The sequence below is a fragment of the Nerophis ophidion genome, linkage group LG02 (genome assembly GCF_033978795.1).
Source record: "Nerophis ophidion isolate RoL-2023_Sa linkage group LG02, RoL_Noph_v1.0, whole genome shotgun sequence".
Lineage (NCBI taxonomy): Eukaryota > Metazoa > Chordata > Actinopteri > Syngnathiformes > Syngnathidae > Nerophis > Nerophis ophidion.
This window is the reverse complement of record NC_084612.1, coordinates 67,825,052-67,842,335: the sequence shown is the minus strand read 5'-3', so window position 1 is coordinate 67,842,335 and position 17,284 is coordinate 67,825,052. Positions and strand designations below refer to the sequence as shown.

The 17,284-nt window shown below is 42.5% G+C and overlaps 1 protein-coding gene across 1 annotated transcript in view; it reads left to right on the top strand.

The window, feature by feature from the left end:
• snta1 (syntrophin, alpha 1) overlaps positions 1-17,284 on the top strand; it is a 100,676-nt gene that overhangs the window by 24,617 nt on the left and 58,775 nt on the right. The window contains exon 2 of the mRNA XM_061889388.1: positions 3,769-3,954. Coding sequence (XP_061745372.1) covers positions 3,769-3,954 — 186 coding nt within the window. The remainder of the gene's footprint in view (positions 1-3,768; positions 3,955-17,284) is intronic.

Here is a 17,284-nt window from a genome sequence, read left to right as displayed (position 1 = left end):
ACTCTTGAAATGTTGTTATAAATCAAAATTGAGCTTTTATGAATCTTAGCAGTCTTCAATAAGGTTCAGGCCGTATTATTCACAAATTGAGGGTGCATTCCAAAATTAAGGTTCTTTTGCCGACTTTTGTTTGTTTGTTTATTTATTTAAATAAATAAATAAATGGGTTGTACTTGTATAGCGCTTTTCTACCTTCAAGGTACTCAAAGCGCTTTGACACTACTTCCACATTTACCCATTCACACACACATTCACACACTGATGGATGGAGCTGCCATGCAAGGCGCCAACCAGCACCCATCAGGAGCAAGGGTGAAGTGTCTTGCTCAGGACACAACGGACGTGACGAGGTTGGTACTAGGTGGGAATTGAACCAGGGACGCTCGGGTTGCGCACGGCCACTCTCCCCACTGCGCCACGCCGTCCCCCCAGACGCCGTTGCTATTCCTCCAAGGGTCCGAAATAAAATTCATATAAACATACAGAATATATATATTATATATATATATTCATACAAGAAATCTGCGTTCAAAGGACTCCGGCTTATTAGTGATTCCCAGAGCCCAAAAAAGTCTGCGGGCTATAGAGCGTTTTCCGTTCGGGCTCCAGTACTCTGGAATGCCCTCCCGGTAACAGTTCGAGATGCTACCTCAGTAGAAGCATTTAAGTCTCACCTTAAAACTCATTTGTATACTTTAGCCTTTAAATAGACCTCCTTTTTAGACCAGTTGATCTGCCTTTTCTTTTCTTTTTCTCCTCTGTCCCACTCTCCCTTGTGGAGGGGGTCCGGTCCGGTGGCCTTGGATGAAGTACTGGCTGTCCAGAGTCGGGACCTAGGATGGACCGCTCGCCTGTGTATCGGCTTGGGACATCTCTGCGCTGCTGATCCGCCTCCGCTTGGGATGGTTTCCTGTTGGCTCCGCTATGGACGGGACTCTTTCTACTGTGTTGGATCCACTTTGGACTGGACTCTCACGGTTGTGTTGGATCCACTATGGTTTGAACTTTCACAGTATCATGTTAGACCCGCTCGACATCCACTGCTTTCGGTTCCCCTAGAGGAGCAGGGGGCGGGGGGATTGCCCACATATGCGGTTCTCTCCAAGGTTTCTCATAGTCATCATTGTCACCGACGTCCCACTGGGTGTGAGTTTTCCTTGCCCTTATGTGGGCTCTACCGTGGTTGTCGTTGTGGTCTGTGCAGCCCTTTGAGACACTAGTGATTTAGGGCTATATAAATAATCATTGATTTATTGATTTATTGATACACAATTTGTCAGTGGCGGCCCCCCCGCGATCCCAAAAGGGACAAGCGGTAGAAAATGGATGGATGGGCCATGCTTTTCTCACCTAGGCCTTCACTGATGTCCTACTTAGTCCGACATCAAATGGTAAAGGGCAGCACGGTGAGACAGGGGTTAGTGCATCTGCCTCACAATACGAAGGTCCTCAGCAGTCCTGGGTTCAATCCCGGGCTCGGGATCTGTCTGTGTGGAGTTTGCATGTTCTCCCAGTGACCGCGTGGGTTCCCTCCGGGTACTCCGGCTTCCTCCCACTTCCAAAGACATGCACCTGGGGATAGGTTGATTGGCAACACTAAATTGGCCCTAGTGTGTGAATGTGAGTGTGAATGTTGTCTGTCTATATGTGTTGGCCCTGCGATGAGGTGGCGACTTGTCCAGGGTGTATTCCGCCTTCCGCACGAATGCAGCTGAGATAGACTCCAGGGACCCCAAAAGGGAGAAGCGGTAGAAAATGGATGGGCCGAGCGAGCCTTCATTGATGTCCTACTTAGTCTGACATCAAATGATAAATGGGTTATACCTGTATAGCGCTTTTCTGCCTTCAAGGTACTCAAAGCGCTTTGACACTATTTCCACATTCACCCATTCACACACTGATGACGGGAGCTGCCACGCAAGGCGCTAACCACGACCCATCAGGAGCAAGGGTGAAGTGTCTCGCTCAACGACACAACGGACGTAACTAGGTCGGTAGAAGCTGGGGATCGAACCAGGAACCCTTTGATTGATTGATTGATTGAAACTTGTATTAGTAGATTGCACAATTCCATACAACTGACCACTATATGGTTACACCCGAATAAGTTTCACGTAAATCAATTCTTGGTACAAATATATGCTATTAGCATAATACAGTCATCACACAAGTTAATCATCGGAGTATATACATTGAAATATTTACATTATTTACAATATTTTGAAACCGATTCCGATAATTTTGAAACCGATACTGATAATTTCCGATATTACATTCTAATGCATTTATCGGCCGATAACATCTGCAGTTCGATATTATCGGACATCTCTAGTTATTACTCTTATTAAATACTTTATTTTGTAGTTATTATATTTAAAATATTAATTGTTAATGTATGAAATACTATGTATATATATTATTAATAATCAATCGATCAAAGTTTATTTATATAGCCCTTAATCACTAGTGTCTCAAAGGGCTGCACAAGCCACAACGACATCCTCAGCTCAGATCACACATGAGGGCAAGAAAAAATTCAACACAATGGGATACAATGAGAAACCTTGGAGGGGGCCGCAGATGTGACTGGTGCAATGAAAGTCGCGTGGATCTAATTAACAAGTGTGAGAGTCCAGTCCATAGTGGATCTAACATAATAGTGTGAGAGTCCAGTCCATAATGGGGCCAGCAGGGGATCATCTTGAGTTGAGACAAGTCAGCAGCGTAGAGACGTCCCCAACTATTCACGGATGAGTGGTCCAGACATTGAACAGCTAGCGATTTCAACTGCAGAGCAGAAAAGAGACGGCAGATCAATTGGTCTAAAAGGGGTGTCTATTTAAAGCAGGGGTCTCAGACATGCGGCCCGCAAGACGTTATTTTGCGGCCCCCACCTTAATATGAAAGTTTAACGTTTTATATGAATGGCGCTTGACAGCGTTGTGTTATTTGGGTCCAAAATGGCTCTTTCAACGTTCTGGGTTGCCTACCCCTGCGTTACTGGAAAAGCGGTGAATGAGTGAAAGCGACAGAGACGTTGACATGGAGACGAGGGTTTTCTTACGTGCCTGGCTGCGGTCACACCGCGACACCTGTCCGTCAGTAATAACAGTCCCCGATAACCCGGACCAATTCAAACAGTTATTTTTTTTTATTGTTTGATTTGCATTGCCTCACACGATGAACACTACATATATTCATTTTTTTTTTTTTCTAGTCCTTCGCACTAGCAACGCAATAGAAAAATAAGGGATTTCCCAGAATTATCCTAGTAAATGTGTCTAAAAACATCTAAATCCGTCCCAATGCAATCACCTTTTTTTTTTTAACTTTATATTTTTTATTTTATTTTTTTTATAGTCCTTTGCTATCTATATCATCATCCACAAATCTTTCATCCTCGCTCAAATTTATGGGGAAATTGTCGTTTTCTCGGTCCGAATAGCTCTTGCTGCTGGAGGCTCCCATTAAAAAAAATGTGAGGACGTGAAGAGCCCTCTCCCTTGTGACATCATCGTCTGCGACTTCCGGTAAAGGCAAGGCTTTTTTATTAGCGACCAAAAGTTGCGAACTTTATCATCAATGTTCTCTACTAAATCCGTTCAGCAAAAATATGGCAATATCGCGAAATGATCAAGTATGACACATAGAATGGACCTGCTATCCCCGTTTAAATAAGAAAATCTCATTTCAGTCGGCCTTTAAATGCAACATTTATTTTGATGTTTCGATCTTACCCACCAAAATGTCGCCCATCTTTTCATACAGGTGGAAAGGAGAACAAGATGCCCATTCTCATCTCCAAGATTTTTAAAGGCCTGGCCGCCGACCAGACGGAGGCTCTTTATGTGGGTGACGCCATTTTGTCCGTCAACGGTTACGACTTACGGGAGGCTACGCACGATGAGGCCGTGCAGGCCCTGAAGAAAACCGGCAAGGAAGTCATCCTTGAAGGTAAGGCATTTGATTTTATTCAGGGTTGTCCCGATCCGATATTTGGATATTTGGATATTTGGATCGGATCGGCCGCCGATATTTGCCAAAAAATGCGTATCGGCAAGGCATGGGAAAACGCCGATCCAGATCCAGTTTAAAAGAAAACTCTGGTCCGTGTTTTCCAACGCACCGATTTAAATAATACATTCCACTCTTCTGCTGCTCCCTACGCTCCGTTCGCATTTTCCTGCACACCTTCAACACATCCACAGGTCTGCGTTCCAACCGTTTAGACGGCCGTGTGAATTAAAAGTTACAGTAAAAATGTCAGCTGTGTGGGATTATTTTACACTACAAAATGAAAAATATGAAGAGGTGGAGTGCAAAACATGCAACAATAAAGTCAAGCGTGTAAGACATTTTAATGACTCCTGAGAGTGAGAGGCTTTTTAGCACTCATCATTGATGTACACATTATGCTTGGAATTCAATTGTCACCCCCCCTGCGACTTCCGGTAAAGGCAAGGCTTTTTTATCAGCACCAAAAGTTGCGAACTTTATCGTCAATGTTCTCTACTAAATCCTTTCAGCAAAAATATGGCAATATCGCGAAATGATCAAGTATGACACATACAATGGACCTGCTATCCCCGTTTAAATAAGAAAATCACATTTCAGTAGGCCATTAACCAGGTAAAAACTCGGACACTGCTGTGGTGAAGATCGGCTGGACTCGGCAGCTCATCACCCAATCGCTGATAAGTTTAAAAAGGCAAATATGGGCCCCAGATCCGATCCTATCTGCTATACAAGCTTTACAATGACTTCTCTAAAGCACCATAACTTTTTTTTTTACTGAAATGTAACGGTTTTACTCTGTATTGTGCTTATCAGGGAATGTGTTTGTCAGTGTGGTATTAGGTGTGGCTTCTGGTGCTCCAGTACTGCTTACTATGCATATAAACATGTCCGCCATCAATATGACCATTGGAAAGAAAATACATTCGCAGGTATTCCATGCTGTCCGTTCCCAGGCATGTGACCTATTGAACTTATCTGGAGCCCCCTCATTCTGTCTTGACTTTACATCGAATAAATATAATGGAATAATCAATGTGTGTGTGAGAGGAACAGTAAACACCTGAGGAGGGTCAGATAAATATAACAGACCAAATGAAAACATGAATCCCCCAGCTGCTGCTATTTCCTCCCTGGATATATATTTACAACCCAGAGAAAGAGAGCGCCTTCTGCAGCATCCTGAAATGTGTTATTGTGCGAAGAGAAAGGAGATCGGCAAAGAAGTGCGTGTAGGTCCGCTCGTTAGAGATGTGCGGATAGGCAATTATATCATCCACATCGTCAAAACCGTCATCCACCCGCCGCCCACCCGAACCAACATTTTATCGGGACCATACCCGCCCGCCAACCGCCCGCTGAATTACATCAGAGGTTGGCCACCTTTACCACTCACAATGCTATTTATAACTGTGTAATAGATTAATGTCGTCAATGGGAGCCGCTTAAGGTTCTCGCGACTATTCAACAGCGTTCATCCTGTTGACAAGAATATGGGTGTGCTGAGAAGCCATTGCCTTTGACACCTTCAACAACATCTACGAACCGTATGTTGGTCCAGCAACATGTTGTGTGCAGCTTCCGCAATCACACGTATCAGATTGAAAGGCATACTGGGTGACACAGAGTACACTGATGGTTGTGATATAAACAACTTTAACACTTACTAATATGCGCCACACTATGAAGCCACACAATACAAGATTGACAAACACATTTCGGGAGAACATCCTCACAGTCACACAACATAAACGCAACACAACTAATACCCATAATCCTTTGTATTCATGACACTTCCTGAATATATTTTACACCCCCGCGCCCACAACCCCGCCCACCTTACCAACGCACGGGGGGCAGGGGGGGTATAAAATAGTCAGGAAGTTTCATGAATACAAAGGATTATGGGTATTTGTTCTGTTACTGTGAGGATGTTCTCCCGAAATGTGTTTGTCGTTCTTAATTGGTGTGGCTTCAAAGCGTGGCGTATATTACTAAGAGTGTTAAAATTGTTTATATCACAACCATTAGTGTACTCTGTGTCACCCAGTATGCCTTGCAGTCGTGTACGTGTAACCGCGGAAGCCACACACAACATGATGCTGGACTGACAAGCCGATCGTGTAAGATGTAGAAGGCGACAAAGCCAATGACTTCATAGCACGCACTAATATTTAATATCTGGGTGACTGCCAGCAGTCATTCAAGAGAATAATAGCGTCTCCTATTGACTTCTTCGCTTTATGACACGGGTCTCAAATGGCTCTTTGAATGGCAAAGGATACCGATCCCAGAACCATGTATATCAAACGTCTCCGGATGGTTCAACCGCCACCCGCCCGAATCTAATTAAAATCAATTTTTTCGTCATGTCAACCGCCCGACCCGCGGTTTACCCGCGGACTCCGTGGATGAGACCGCAAACCGCGCATCTGTCTCGCTCATACCTTCCAACTGTCAGAGATTTGAAAATATTTCAAGGAGAGCTGCATTTTTTTGGAATTTTGCCTATCATTCGCGTCCTTATGAGAGACAGAGCACATGTACAGGACTGTCTCAGAAAATTTGAATATTGTGATAAAGTCCTTTATTTTCTGTAATGCAACTAAAAACATGAACATGTCAGACATTCTGGATTCATTACACCATCCATCCATGCATTTTTTACCACTTATTCCCTTTGGGGTTGCGCTGGTGCCTATCTCAGCTACAATCGGGCGGAAGGCGGTTTACACCCTGGACAAGTCGCTACCTCATCGCAGGGATTTATTACACATCAAGTGAAATATTGCAAGCCTTTTATTATTTTAATATTACTGATTATAGACTTAGACTTCCTTTTCATTGTCATTCAAATTTGAACTTTACCGCACAAATTATAACGAAATTTCTTTGTACTAGCTCTTGGTAGTGCAGGATAATAAAAAAAAAGCAATAAGGTGCAAATATAAATAAATAGATTACTGTACAGATAAATACATTGCACTTTTTCATATGCATCCAGGTTTATGGATGTATGTTATATTGTCTTTTTTATTCCAGCGAGTTAATCCATTTCAGGGGGAGTTGAGGGGATAATTTAATTATGATGCGTTCAAGAGTCTTACGGCCTGAGGGAAGAAGCTGTTACAGAACCTGGGGGTTCTGCTACGGAGGCTGTGGGACCTCTTTTTAGAGTCCAGCAGTGAAAACAGTCCTTGGTGGGGGTGGGAGGCGTCTTTGCAGATTTTCTGAGACCTGGTCAGGCAGCGGCTTTTTTGCGATCTCCTGGATAGGAGGAAGAGGAGTCCTGATAATCTTTTCCGCCGTCCTCACCACTCTCTGGAGAGACTTCCAGTCTGAGGCATTGCAGGCTCCAGTCCAGACAGAGATGCTGTTGGTCAGCAGGCTCTCTCTCTATAGTGCCTCTGTAGAATGTGGTGAGAATGGGGGGAGGGAGCTGTGCTCTTTTCATTCGACGCAAAAAGTGCATGCGCTGCTGAGCTCTTTTTACAAGAGCTCCGGTGTGTAGGGACCAGGTTGTATTGTCAGTGATTTGCACCCCCAGCAACTTGGTGCTGCTTACCATCTCCACCGCTGTGCCGTTGATGAAGAGTGGAGCGTGGCTAGACTGGTGCTTCCTGAAGTCTTGGTTCAGGACCAGGTTGTTGGTTCAGTCAACCAGATGTTTCACCTCCTCCCTGTAGTTCATGTCGTTATTGTCACGGATTAGGCCCACTACTGCAAAAAGTGCATGCGCTGCTGAGCTCTTATGGCAAACAGCTTAAGAAAACTCAAAAATCCTATCCCAAAAAAATTTAATTTTTCCTCAGACCAAGTAAAAAAAAAAGATTTATAACAGCAAAACCAAATCAAACATTTGAAAATGTCAATTAGTGCACTCAGTACTTCGTTGGGAATCCCTTTGCACAGATTACTGCCTCAACGCGGCGTGGCATGGAGGCAATCAGCCCGTGGCATTGCTGAGGGTGTTATGGATGCCCAGGATGCTTCAATAGCGGCCTTTAGCTCATTTGCATTTTTGGGTCTGGTGTCTTTCAGCTTCTTCTTCACAATAACCAACAAATTCTCTATGGGGTTCAGGTCAGGGGAGTTGGCAGGCCAACCGGGGACAGTAATTTCATGGTCAGTACACCAGTTACTGCTGGTTTTGGCACTGTGGGCAGGTACCAGATCATGCTGGAAAATGAAATCATCATCTCCATAGAGCTTTTCAACGGATGGAAGCATGTAATGCTCTAAAATCTCTTGGTACACAGCTGCATTGACTCTGGACTTGATGAAACACAGTGGACCAACACCAGCAGCTGACATGGCTCTCCAAAAAAATTGCTGACTGTGGGAACTTCACACTGGATTTCAAGCAACTCTTGCGCTTTGACTTCCAAATGAAAGTGTGAAGTTCTGAAAACAAATGACAAATGTATGGATTATCGTGTTATACCTCACATTTTATATTGTATTTTGTAAAAATGTTTTCATAAACGTTACTTCATTCATTAAAATGAATTATATAGAAAGAAGACATATTTGAATGCATATGTAAATGTATTCAGTTATAAACATTCATTCATGTTCTTCTTTCTTCCTTCATGGATCTAAACTTCACCGCTGGCGGTAGTTTTTTCTATATTTCTATTTGATAAGTTTTAGGTGTATTTATTTCAGTATAAAAGTGAAAAAAGTGTTTTTATTCGGGCATGAAGTGATGATAATGGTGTGCCAGGGCATACATGCATTATTTATATAACGCTTAAATATCTAGAGTCTACATCAACTTCAGCTCTCTCCGTCAATTCTAAGTTGTTGGTTTTTTTATGTTGTTTTTTTGTTTATTTTTTGCCCTTTTTGTCAAAGAAAACTATGTTTTTTTTAATGGCAAACACAAAATAAACCAAATCTTTCACAAAAAATCTTTTTCCAATTTTGAATATTTGATTCAATATTATGTTTTGAGCAACGCCAATTTTAAGAAGAAAGAAAAAACTGCTTTGTTTTATTAAACAACATTGCAACTTGTTCTCAATTACATTTCACCTGTAAGCTTTTTTATTCCACTTTTGTTTATTTCAATAGTATTTTTAGAATGTGCTGTGGGCTTTTAAAACATTAGCTGCGGGCCAAACTTTTCACACCCCCGCTATAGATAATAAAAAATGTAATCCGATATGTCTATCGATAAAAAGCAGATGTCATGTCTTTGTGATCATGTTTTGTTTAGTTCTGTTATTACTTCAAGACTCCATTAGTTCCTGTTTTTTCACTCCATTGTTTTGTTTCCATGTTAACCCATTAGTTTCACCTGTCCTCATGTCACGCACCTGATTCTTTCGGACTCATGCACCTGTTGTCAATCACCACGTCACTTTTTAAGCCTGTAGTTGCCAGGCAGTCAGCATGGCGACATCACCCTCTACACACTGCTGATTGCTCACTTCTTGCCATAGATTCATGCTTTTCACGTCGCAGTAAGTGTAGTTTTGTTTCACGTCCTTAGTCTGCTTATGTGTTAGTTTTGTTCACGCGTTAGTTTTGTTCCCCGCCTTGTGCACGCCCTTTGTTTTTGTAGTACTTTTCAGAGTTGAAATTAAAATATGTCATTACTTTCACGTTGTGTTCGGTCCAGTCGCTTTGCACCACATGAAAACAAACCTCACCAAAGTCCAAGTCTTGACAGCAGACCCTGGCGACGCATGGACGTTCATCATAACGCACAGTCAGCGTCTCTGCTTCAGTAAACAATGAGGGTGATGACGTCACTGTCAGCGATGCGAGCGACGCTTGCTAACTTGTCAGCCACTTCTCCAAGAAACTCCTTTTGAACACTCCTCGCACATTAACACTTCATATTTGCCCCGTTCGTTGACCTGCAAAGAATGCTTTTGGGGTGACTGAGTCTATGCCTGAACATTACCCCTAGACCAAGCCTGGGCAATTATTTTGACTCGGGGCCCACATTTATAGAAAGAAATGTCTGGGGGCCGGTATATCTATTTTCATGAACACTAATACAAAACCTCACAATAACGTCTGATTGAATGCTAAAAATGTTATGACAGACCGCCTTAAAAAACAATCTAATTTTACATTTTTCTATAAAGGATAAAACACTGAATATTGAAAACATATGAACGTCACGCCCCCTTTTGATCGACACATTTTACAATCCAGTGAAACGCAACAAAAATGCAACAAACAGTGAAATATGAACGCAAAGAGTACAAAATAAACCCACATACAATCTGATGTATCAGATACATCACTAAGCTTTAGTACGTTGTTGTGAAAATCTCCTTCCACATCTGTGGAAACGCTCCCCAACCACACGGCTTGGTGCCTCGTCTGAGCTGCTGTGACTTAGATTACCATAGTAGCTAACTACAAACCCCGTTTCCATATGAATTGGGAAATTGTGTTGGATGTAAAAATAAACGGAATACAATGATTTGCAAATCCTTTAAACCCATATTCAATTGAATGCACTACAAAGCCAAGATATTTGATGTTCAAACTCATAACCTTTGTTTTTTTTTCAAATAATAATTAACTTAGAATTTCATGGCTGCAACACGTGCCAAAGTAGTTGGGAAAGGGCATGTTCACCACTGTGTTGCATCACCTTTTCTTTTAACAACACTCAACATTAATGGTGCCTTCACAGATGTATAAGTAACCCATGCCTTGGGCACTAATGCACCCCCATACCATCACAGATGCTGGCTTTTGAACTTTGTGTCTATAACAGTCTGGACGGTTCGCTTCCCCTTTGGTCCGGATGACACGATGTCAAATATTTCAAAAAACTATTTGAAATGTGGACTTGTCAGACCACAGAGCACTTTTCCACTTTGCATCAGTCCATCTTAGATGATCTTGGGCCCAGAGAAGCCGGCGGCGTTTCTGGATGTTGTTGATAAATGGCTTTCGCTTTGCATAGTAGAGCTTTAACTTGCACTAACAGGTGTAGCGACAAACTGTATTTAGTGACAGTGTTTTTCTGAAGTCTCACCTTAAAACTAATTTGTATCCTCTAGCCTTTAAATAGACACCCTTTTTAGACCAGTTGATCTGCCGTTTCTTGTCTTTTTCTCCTCTGTCTCACTGGAAGGGGTCCGGTCCGGTGGCCATGGATGAGGTGCTGGCTGTCCTGAGTCGGGACCCAGGATGGACCGCTCATCCAGAGCCGGGACCCAGGATGGACCGCTCGCCTGTGTATCGGCTGGGACATCTCTGCGCAGCTGATCCGCCTCCGCTTGGGGTGGTTTCCTGGGACTCTCTCTGCTGTTTTGGATCCACTTTGGACTGTATTCTCACGGTTGTGTTGGATCCACTGTGGATTGAACTTTCACAGTATCATGTTAGACCCGCTCGACATCCATTGCTTTCGGTTCCCCAAAAGGGGGTGGGGGGTTGCCCACACATGCGGTCCTCTGCAAGGTTTCTCATAGTCATCATTGTCACCGACGTCCCACTGGGTGTGAGTTTTCCTTGCCCTTATGTGGGCTCTACCGAGGATGTCGTTGTGGTTTGTGCAGCCCTTTGAGACACTAGTGATTGAAGGCTTTATAAATAATCATTGATTGATTGATTGTCCTAAATGTTACTTAATTAAAAAAATAATACAAAAGAAAACGTATTTTTATGCATATGTGAATGTATTCAATATAAACATTCATTCACGTTCTTCTTTCCATCATGAATCTAAACTTTACCGCTGCCGGTATTTTTTTCTATATTTTTATTGTAGTACAAACCCTGTTTGTGGACTCGTCAGACCACAGAACACTTTTCCACTTTGCATCAGTCCATCTTAGACTATCTCGGGTCCAGAGAAGCCGGCAGCGTTTCTGGATGTTGTTGATAAATGGCTTTCGCTTTGCATAGTAGAGCTTTAACTTGCACTTACGGATGTAGCGATAAACTGTATTTAGTGACAGTGGTTTTCTGAAGTGTTCCTGAGCCCTTGTGGTGATATCCTTTAGAGATTGATGTCGGTTTTTGATACAGTGCCGTCTGAGGCATCGAAGGTCACGGTCATTCAATGTTGGTTTCCGGCCATGCCGCTTACGTGGAGTGATTTCGCCAGATTCTCTGAACCTTTTGATGATATTGTGAACCGTAGATGTTGAAATCCCTAAATTTCTTGCAAATGCACTTTGAAAAACGTTTTTATACCCAATCATGGCACCCACCTGTTCCCAAATAGCCTGCACACCTGTGGGATGTTCCAAATAAGTGTTTGATGAGCATTCCTCAACTTTATCAATATTTATTGCCACCTTTACCAACTTCTTTGTCACGTGTTGCTGGCATCAAATTCTAAAGTTAATGATTTGCCAAAAAAAAAATGTTTATCAGTTTGAACATCAAATATGTTGTCTTTGTAGCATATTCAACTGAATATGGGTTGAAAATGATTTGCAAATCATTCTATTCCGTTTATATTTACATCTAACACAATTTCCCAACTCATATGGAAACAGGGTCTGTATTTTCAGAATGTGTTTGTTCTATTTTTGGCCATTGTAAGACAACTTTTTTTTAGTTTGAACGCCATGATTTTAATAGTCCGACCCGCGTGTGCACAGATTTTTTTTCCATGCTGCCCCTGAGCTAAAATGAGTTTGAAACCCCTTGGCCACTTTACTGTTGCCAATTAGCCTATCCCCAGGTGCATGTCTTTGGAGGCGGGAGGAAGCCGGAGTACCTGCAAGGAACCCACGCAGGTGCAAATTTCACATAGAAAGACACCAAACCCAGGAATTGAACCCAGGACCTTTGTACTCTGAGGCACATGTCAGGATTATTTGTTGTTGAACCCCAAGATGCAGAGCCGGAGGCAGGCATAGAATATGAAGACATTGTTTAACATAAATAATAGAACAAGAACAAACAAAAATCACGCATGTGGGCGGAATAACAAACTAAGGGAGCTAGCACTGGAAGCTAGAAAACAAAAAGGAACTTTAGCATGGAAGCTAGAGGATAGCAAACAGAAAAACTGGAAATAACTAATGGCTAACAAGAACAGCTTACCACTACGACGACCAGGACAAAATGTAGCACGACAGGTAAACAGCTGAAAAGAATCACAGACACGACAAGAGCAATATATGGCCACGACAAGTCCGAATGACAATACAATGATCCAGCACTGACCGGAGGAACAAAGCAGGTAAAATAGGAGCTGGCCGAGTGACATCAGGTGTGACCAGATGCCAATCAGCCGCAGCTGAGTGAAAACAGGACACGGGGAGACAAACAGGAAGCTGAACCAAAATAAGAGCACTAGACAGGAAATACTAAACACACAGAGGAGAAACTAAAACACAAACAACCCCTTTTCTAATTATTATCTTCTTTATTCAAGTAATTGTGTTTAGGTCGCTAAATTAGTGTTTTTCCAGGCTGTATGAGTATGCTCAATTAGTGACAGAAGCCCCCAAGATGGAATCCAGGGCCAGATGGAAGTATTTTGCAGTTGATTATGAAATAAAATGCAACATAATCTGTGTCATTCAGGGTGTAAGTTAATAGTGCAGGTTGGCGATAGTTGGAGATGTGGAAATGCTATACAGTATGTGCACACTGGGAAGTGTTTCAGCAATGCCATGTGGCGAGATTAGATTTTGAGCGTGGTTCATCCGTGGCTGCGATGCTTTGTCAGCACTCTCAACAGGCACTAACCCCAAATCTAATCTCTCGCAGTTTGTCTCTAAATTGCCGCACACATACTGTATACCTGTATCGGATCTTTAAAGTGCCTGCATTAGTAGTTGTGTGTGTTGAACCTCTGCAAACATAGCATACAGTTAGGCTCTGTTCACACTGCCTATATATGTGATTTGTTTACACATACAAAAGAAATATCGCACTGTTCACACTAGTGTTGTCTCGATACCAATATTTTAGGGGTAGGGATAGGTCTTTATTGTCATTGCACAAGTACAACGAAACTTTGTTTTCAGCACAAACCTGTTCAAGATTAGACAAACAAACAGTGTACAGGGTTACAGAATAAGAACGCTGATGGGTCGCCACAAGATGCCCCGTTTGATGGGAAAAAGGATCCATCCATCCATCCATTTTCTACCGCTTATTCCCTTTCGGGGTCGCGGGGGGCGCTGGCGCCTATCTCAGCTACAATCGGGCGGAAGGCGGGGTACACCCTGGACAAGTCGCCACCTCATCGGAAAAAGGATGAGTAAAACAATACAATCTAAACTAGGCTCCTAAGGGGGCCCAGTCTGGAGTGGGAAAACACCTCCATAGCAAAGCACATATACATATCACAACATAAATCTCAGCTTTTCAGGTGAAATTATATAAGTGAAGTGAAGTGAATTATATTTATATAGTGCTTTTTCTCTAGTGACTCAAAGCGCTTTACATCGTGAAACCCAATATCTAAGTTACATTTAAACCAGTGTGGGTGGCACTGGGAGCAGGTGGGTAAAGTGTCTTGCCCAAGGACACAACGGCAGTGACCAGGATGGCGGAAGCGGGAATCGAACCTGCAACCCTCAAGTTGCTGGCACGGCCGCTCTACCAACCGAGCTATACAATTTAAGCTTGATGTACAGCTTAAGTTGTTCAAAATTCTGGGGTCACCGTTGTTTTATTTTACGCTTCATAAGCGCTGGACTACAGGCAGGCCTGTCTTGTACCACGCTGTTGTATCACGTTGCTTGGCATTGTCTTGCTGGAATAAGCAGGGGTGTCCATGATAACGTTGCTTGGATGGCAACATACAATATGTTGCTCCAAAACCTCTATGTACCTTTCAGCATTAATGCTGCCTTCACAGATGTGTAAGTTACCCATGCCTTGGGCACTAATACACTCCGATACCATCACAGATGCTGGCTTTTGAACTTTGCGCCTAGAACAATACGGATGGTTCTTTTCCTCTTTTTTTCCGGAGGACACAATGTCTACAGTTTCCAAAAAACAATTTGAAGTGTGGACTTGTCAGACTACAGAACAATTTTTCACTTTGCATCAGTTCATCTTAGATAAGCTCGGGTCCAGCGAAGCCTGGGTGTTGTTGATAAATGGCTTTAGTTTTGCATGGTAGAGTTTTAACTTGCACTTACAGATGTAGTGACAAACTGTAGTTACTGACAGTGGTTTTCTGAAGTTTTCCTGAGTGGTGATATATTTTACACACTGATGTCGCTTTTTGATGCAGTATGGCCTGAGAGATGGAAGGTCTGTAATATCATCGCTTACGTGCAGTAATTTTTCTGAGATTCTCTGAACCTTTTTAATGATATTACAGACCATTGATGGTGAAATGCTTAAATTCCTTGCAATAGCTCGTTGAGAATTGTTGTTCTTAAACTGTTCAACAATTTGCTCATGCATTTTTTCACAAAGTGGTGACCCTCGCCCCATCCTTGTTTTTGAATGACTGAACTGGTTTTATACCCAATCACGGCACCGCCTGTTCCTATTTAGCCTGTTAACCTGTGAGATGTTTTAAATAAGTGTTTGATGAGCATGGAACACTACAGTATGTTTTGGTAGTTGTTTTTTTTGTTGTTGCTTTTGTTGACATGTGGGAATGATCGCAAGTGAAATACTGTGCGAGCAAAAAACACAAAAATTTCAGCGGCTTTGGTTGTGTTTTTGCATTGGAGCAGGCTGATTGGCAACAGGTGTGGCCAGGTGCCAATCAGCCGCAGCTGAGGAGGAACACAGCACTCAGGGAACAAGACAGGAAGCTGACAAAATAAGAGCACTAGACGGGAACTAAAGACAGGAGATACTAAACACAGAGGAAACAGACAAATGCAGAGGAAAACACTAAAACATAGACAAACTGTCAGGGGAAAGCCTGACAGCCTGATGAAATCACAATCGTTCCTTGGGGGGGCCTTCTTCCTCTGTAGCATGACGTTTGCTTAGCGGGACCCCTTTTGAACCCTGCTGTCTGTTCCGGGGCCCCTGATAAATTAGTGACCAGGCCCTTTGTGCCAATATAGACTCGATGCATGGCGCATGAATACGTGAGTGTTTGTGTGCATTCCGAATCGCCAAACTAAACTTCCTTTATTTTTCCTTTCTGTCCTCCAGCCAAGTCTTGTCCAAGTTTGCCTTACTTTCATTTTTGCAGAATTACTATAATGAACTCCCCTGACACTCTATGCAAAGCAATCACATCTGTGCTTTGGCAGAATGTGAATGAGTTTACAAGACTGATTCAGTGTTCGATCCTGTGCATGCTATACCTTCCCGAGGTTGGCATTTAGCCATGCTTTTAATGAGATGGGCTGCAGGAATAATGAACTTATCCAAATCACTGACAGGAGTGAAGAAGGACCTCGACAGATGACTGACAGCGTCTGAATGAACCACACATTAAGCGGTAAAACACGGGTGGCACGTTATTTATTAGCTACGTGCTTGAGCTCACACTAAGGCTCTGCCATATGTATTTGCAAACTCAAACTAATGATCATTTACAGAGATTGTGCACATTGCTGCATCTAAGCCCTAACATCTGGCATCCATCTGTCTTTTCTTTTGATACAGAGCCAACAGTATAATGTTTGCACGTGTATAAAGAAACATATTAATTAGGGCTGTTACTATCACTTATTTTAGTATTCAAATAATGTACCAATTAGTTTGTTCGAGTAATCGAATAAAACTCACTTTATAGCCTTAATGCGTATTTTGTGATTCATGGTTTATGTTGTCTGTCTACCTGCGATGAGGTGGCGACTTGTCCCGGGTGTACTCTGCCTTCAGCCCCGATTGTAGCTGAAATAGGCTCCGGCGATGGATGGATGGTTAAAGTTTCTTTCGAACATACGAACCCCGTTTCCATATGAGTTGGGAAATTGTGTTAGATGTAAATATAAACGGAATACAATGATTTGCTAATCATTTTCAACCCATATTCAGTTGAATATGCTACAAAGACAACATTCAGTTGAATATGCTACAAAGACAACATATTTGATGTTCAAAGTGATAAACATTTTTTTTGTGTGCAAATAATCATTAACTTTAGAATTTGATGCCAGCAACATGTGACAAAGAAGTTGGGAAAGGTGGCAATAAATACTGATAAAGTTGAGGAATGCTCATCAAACACTTATTTGGAACATCCCACAGGTGTGCAGGCTAATTGGGAACAGGTGGGTGCCATGATTGGGTATAAAAACAGCTTTCCAAAAAATGTTCAGTCTTTCACAAGAAAGGATGGGGCGAGGTACACCCCTTTGTCCACGACTGCGTGAGCAAATAGTCAAACAGTTTA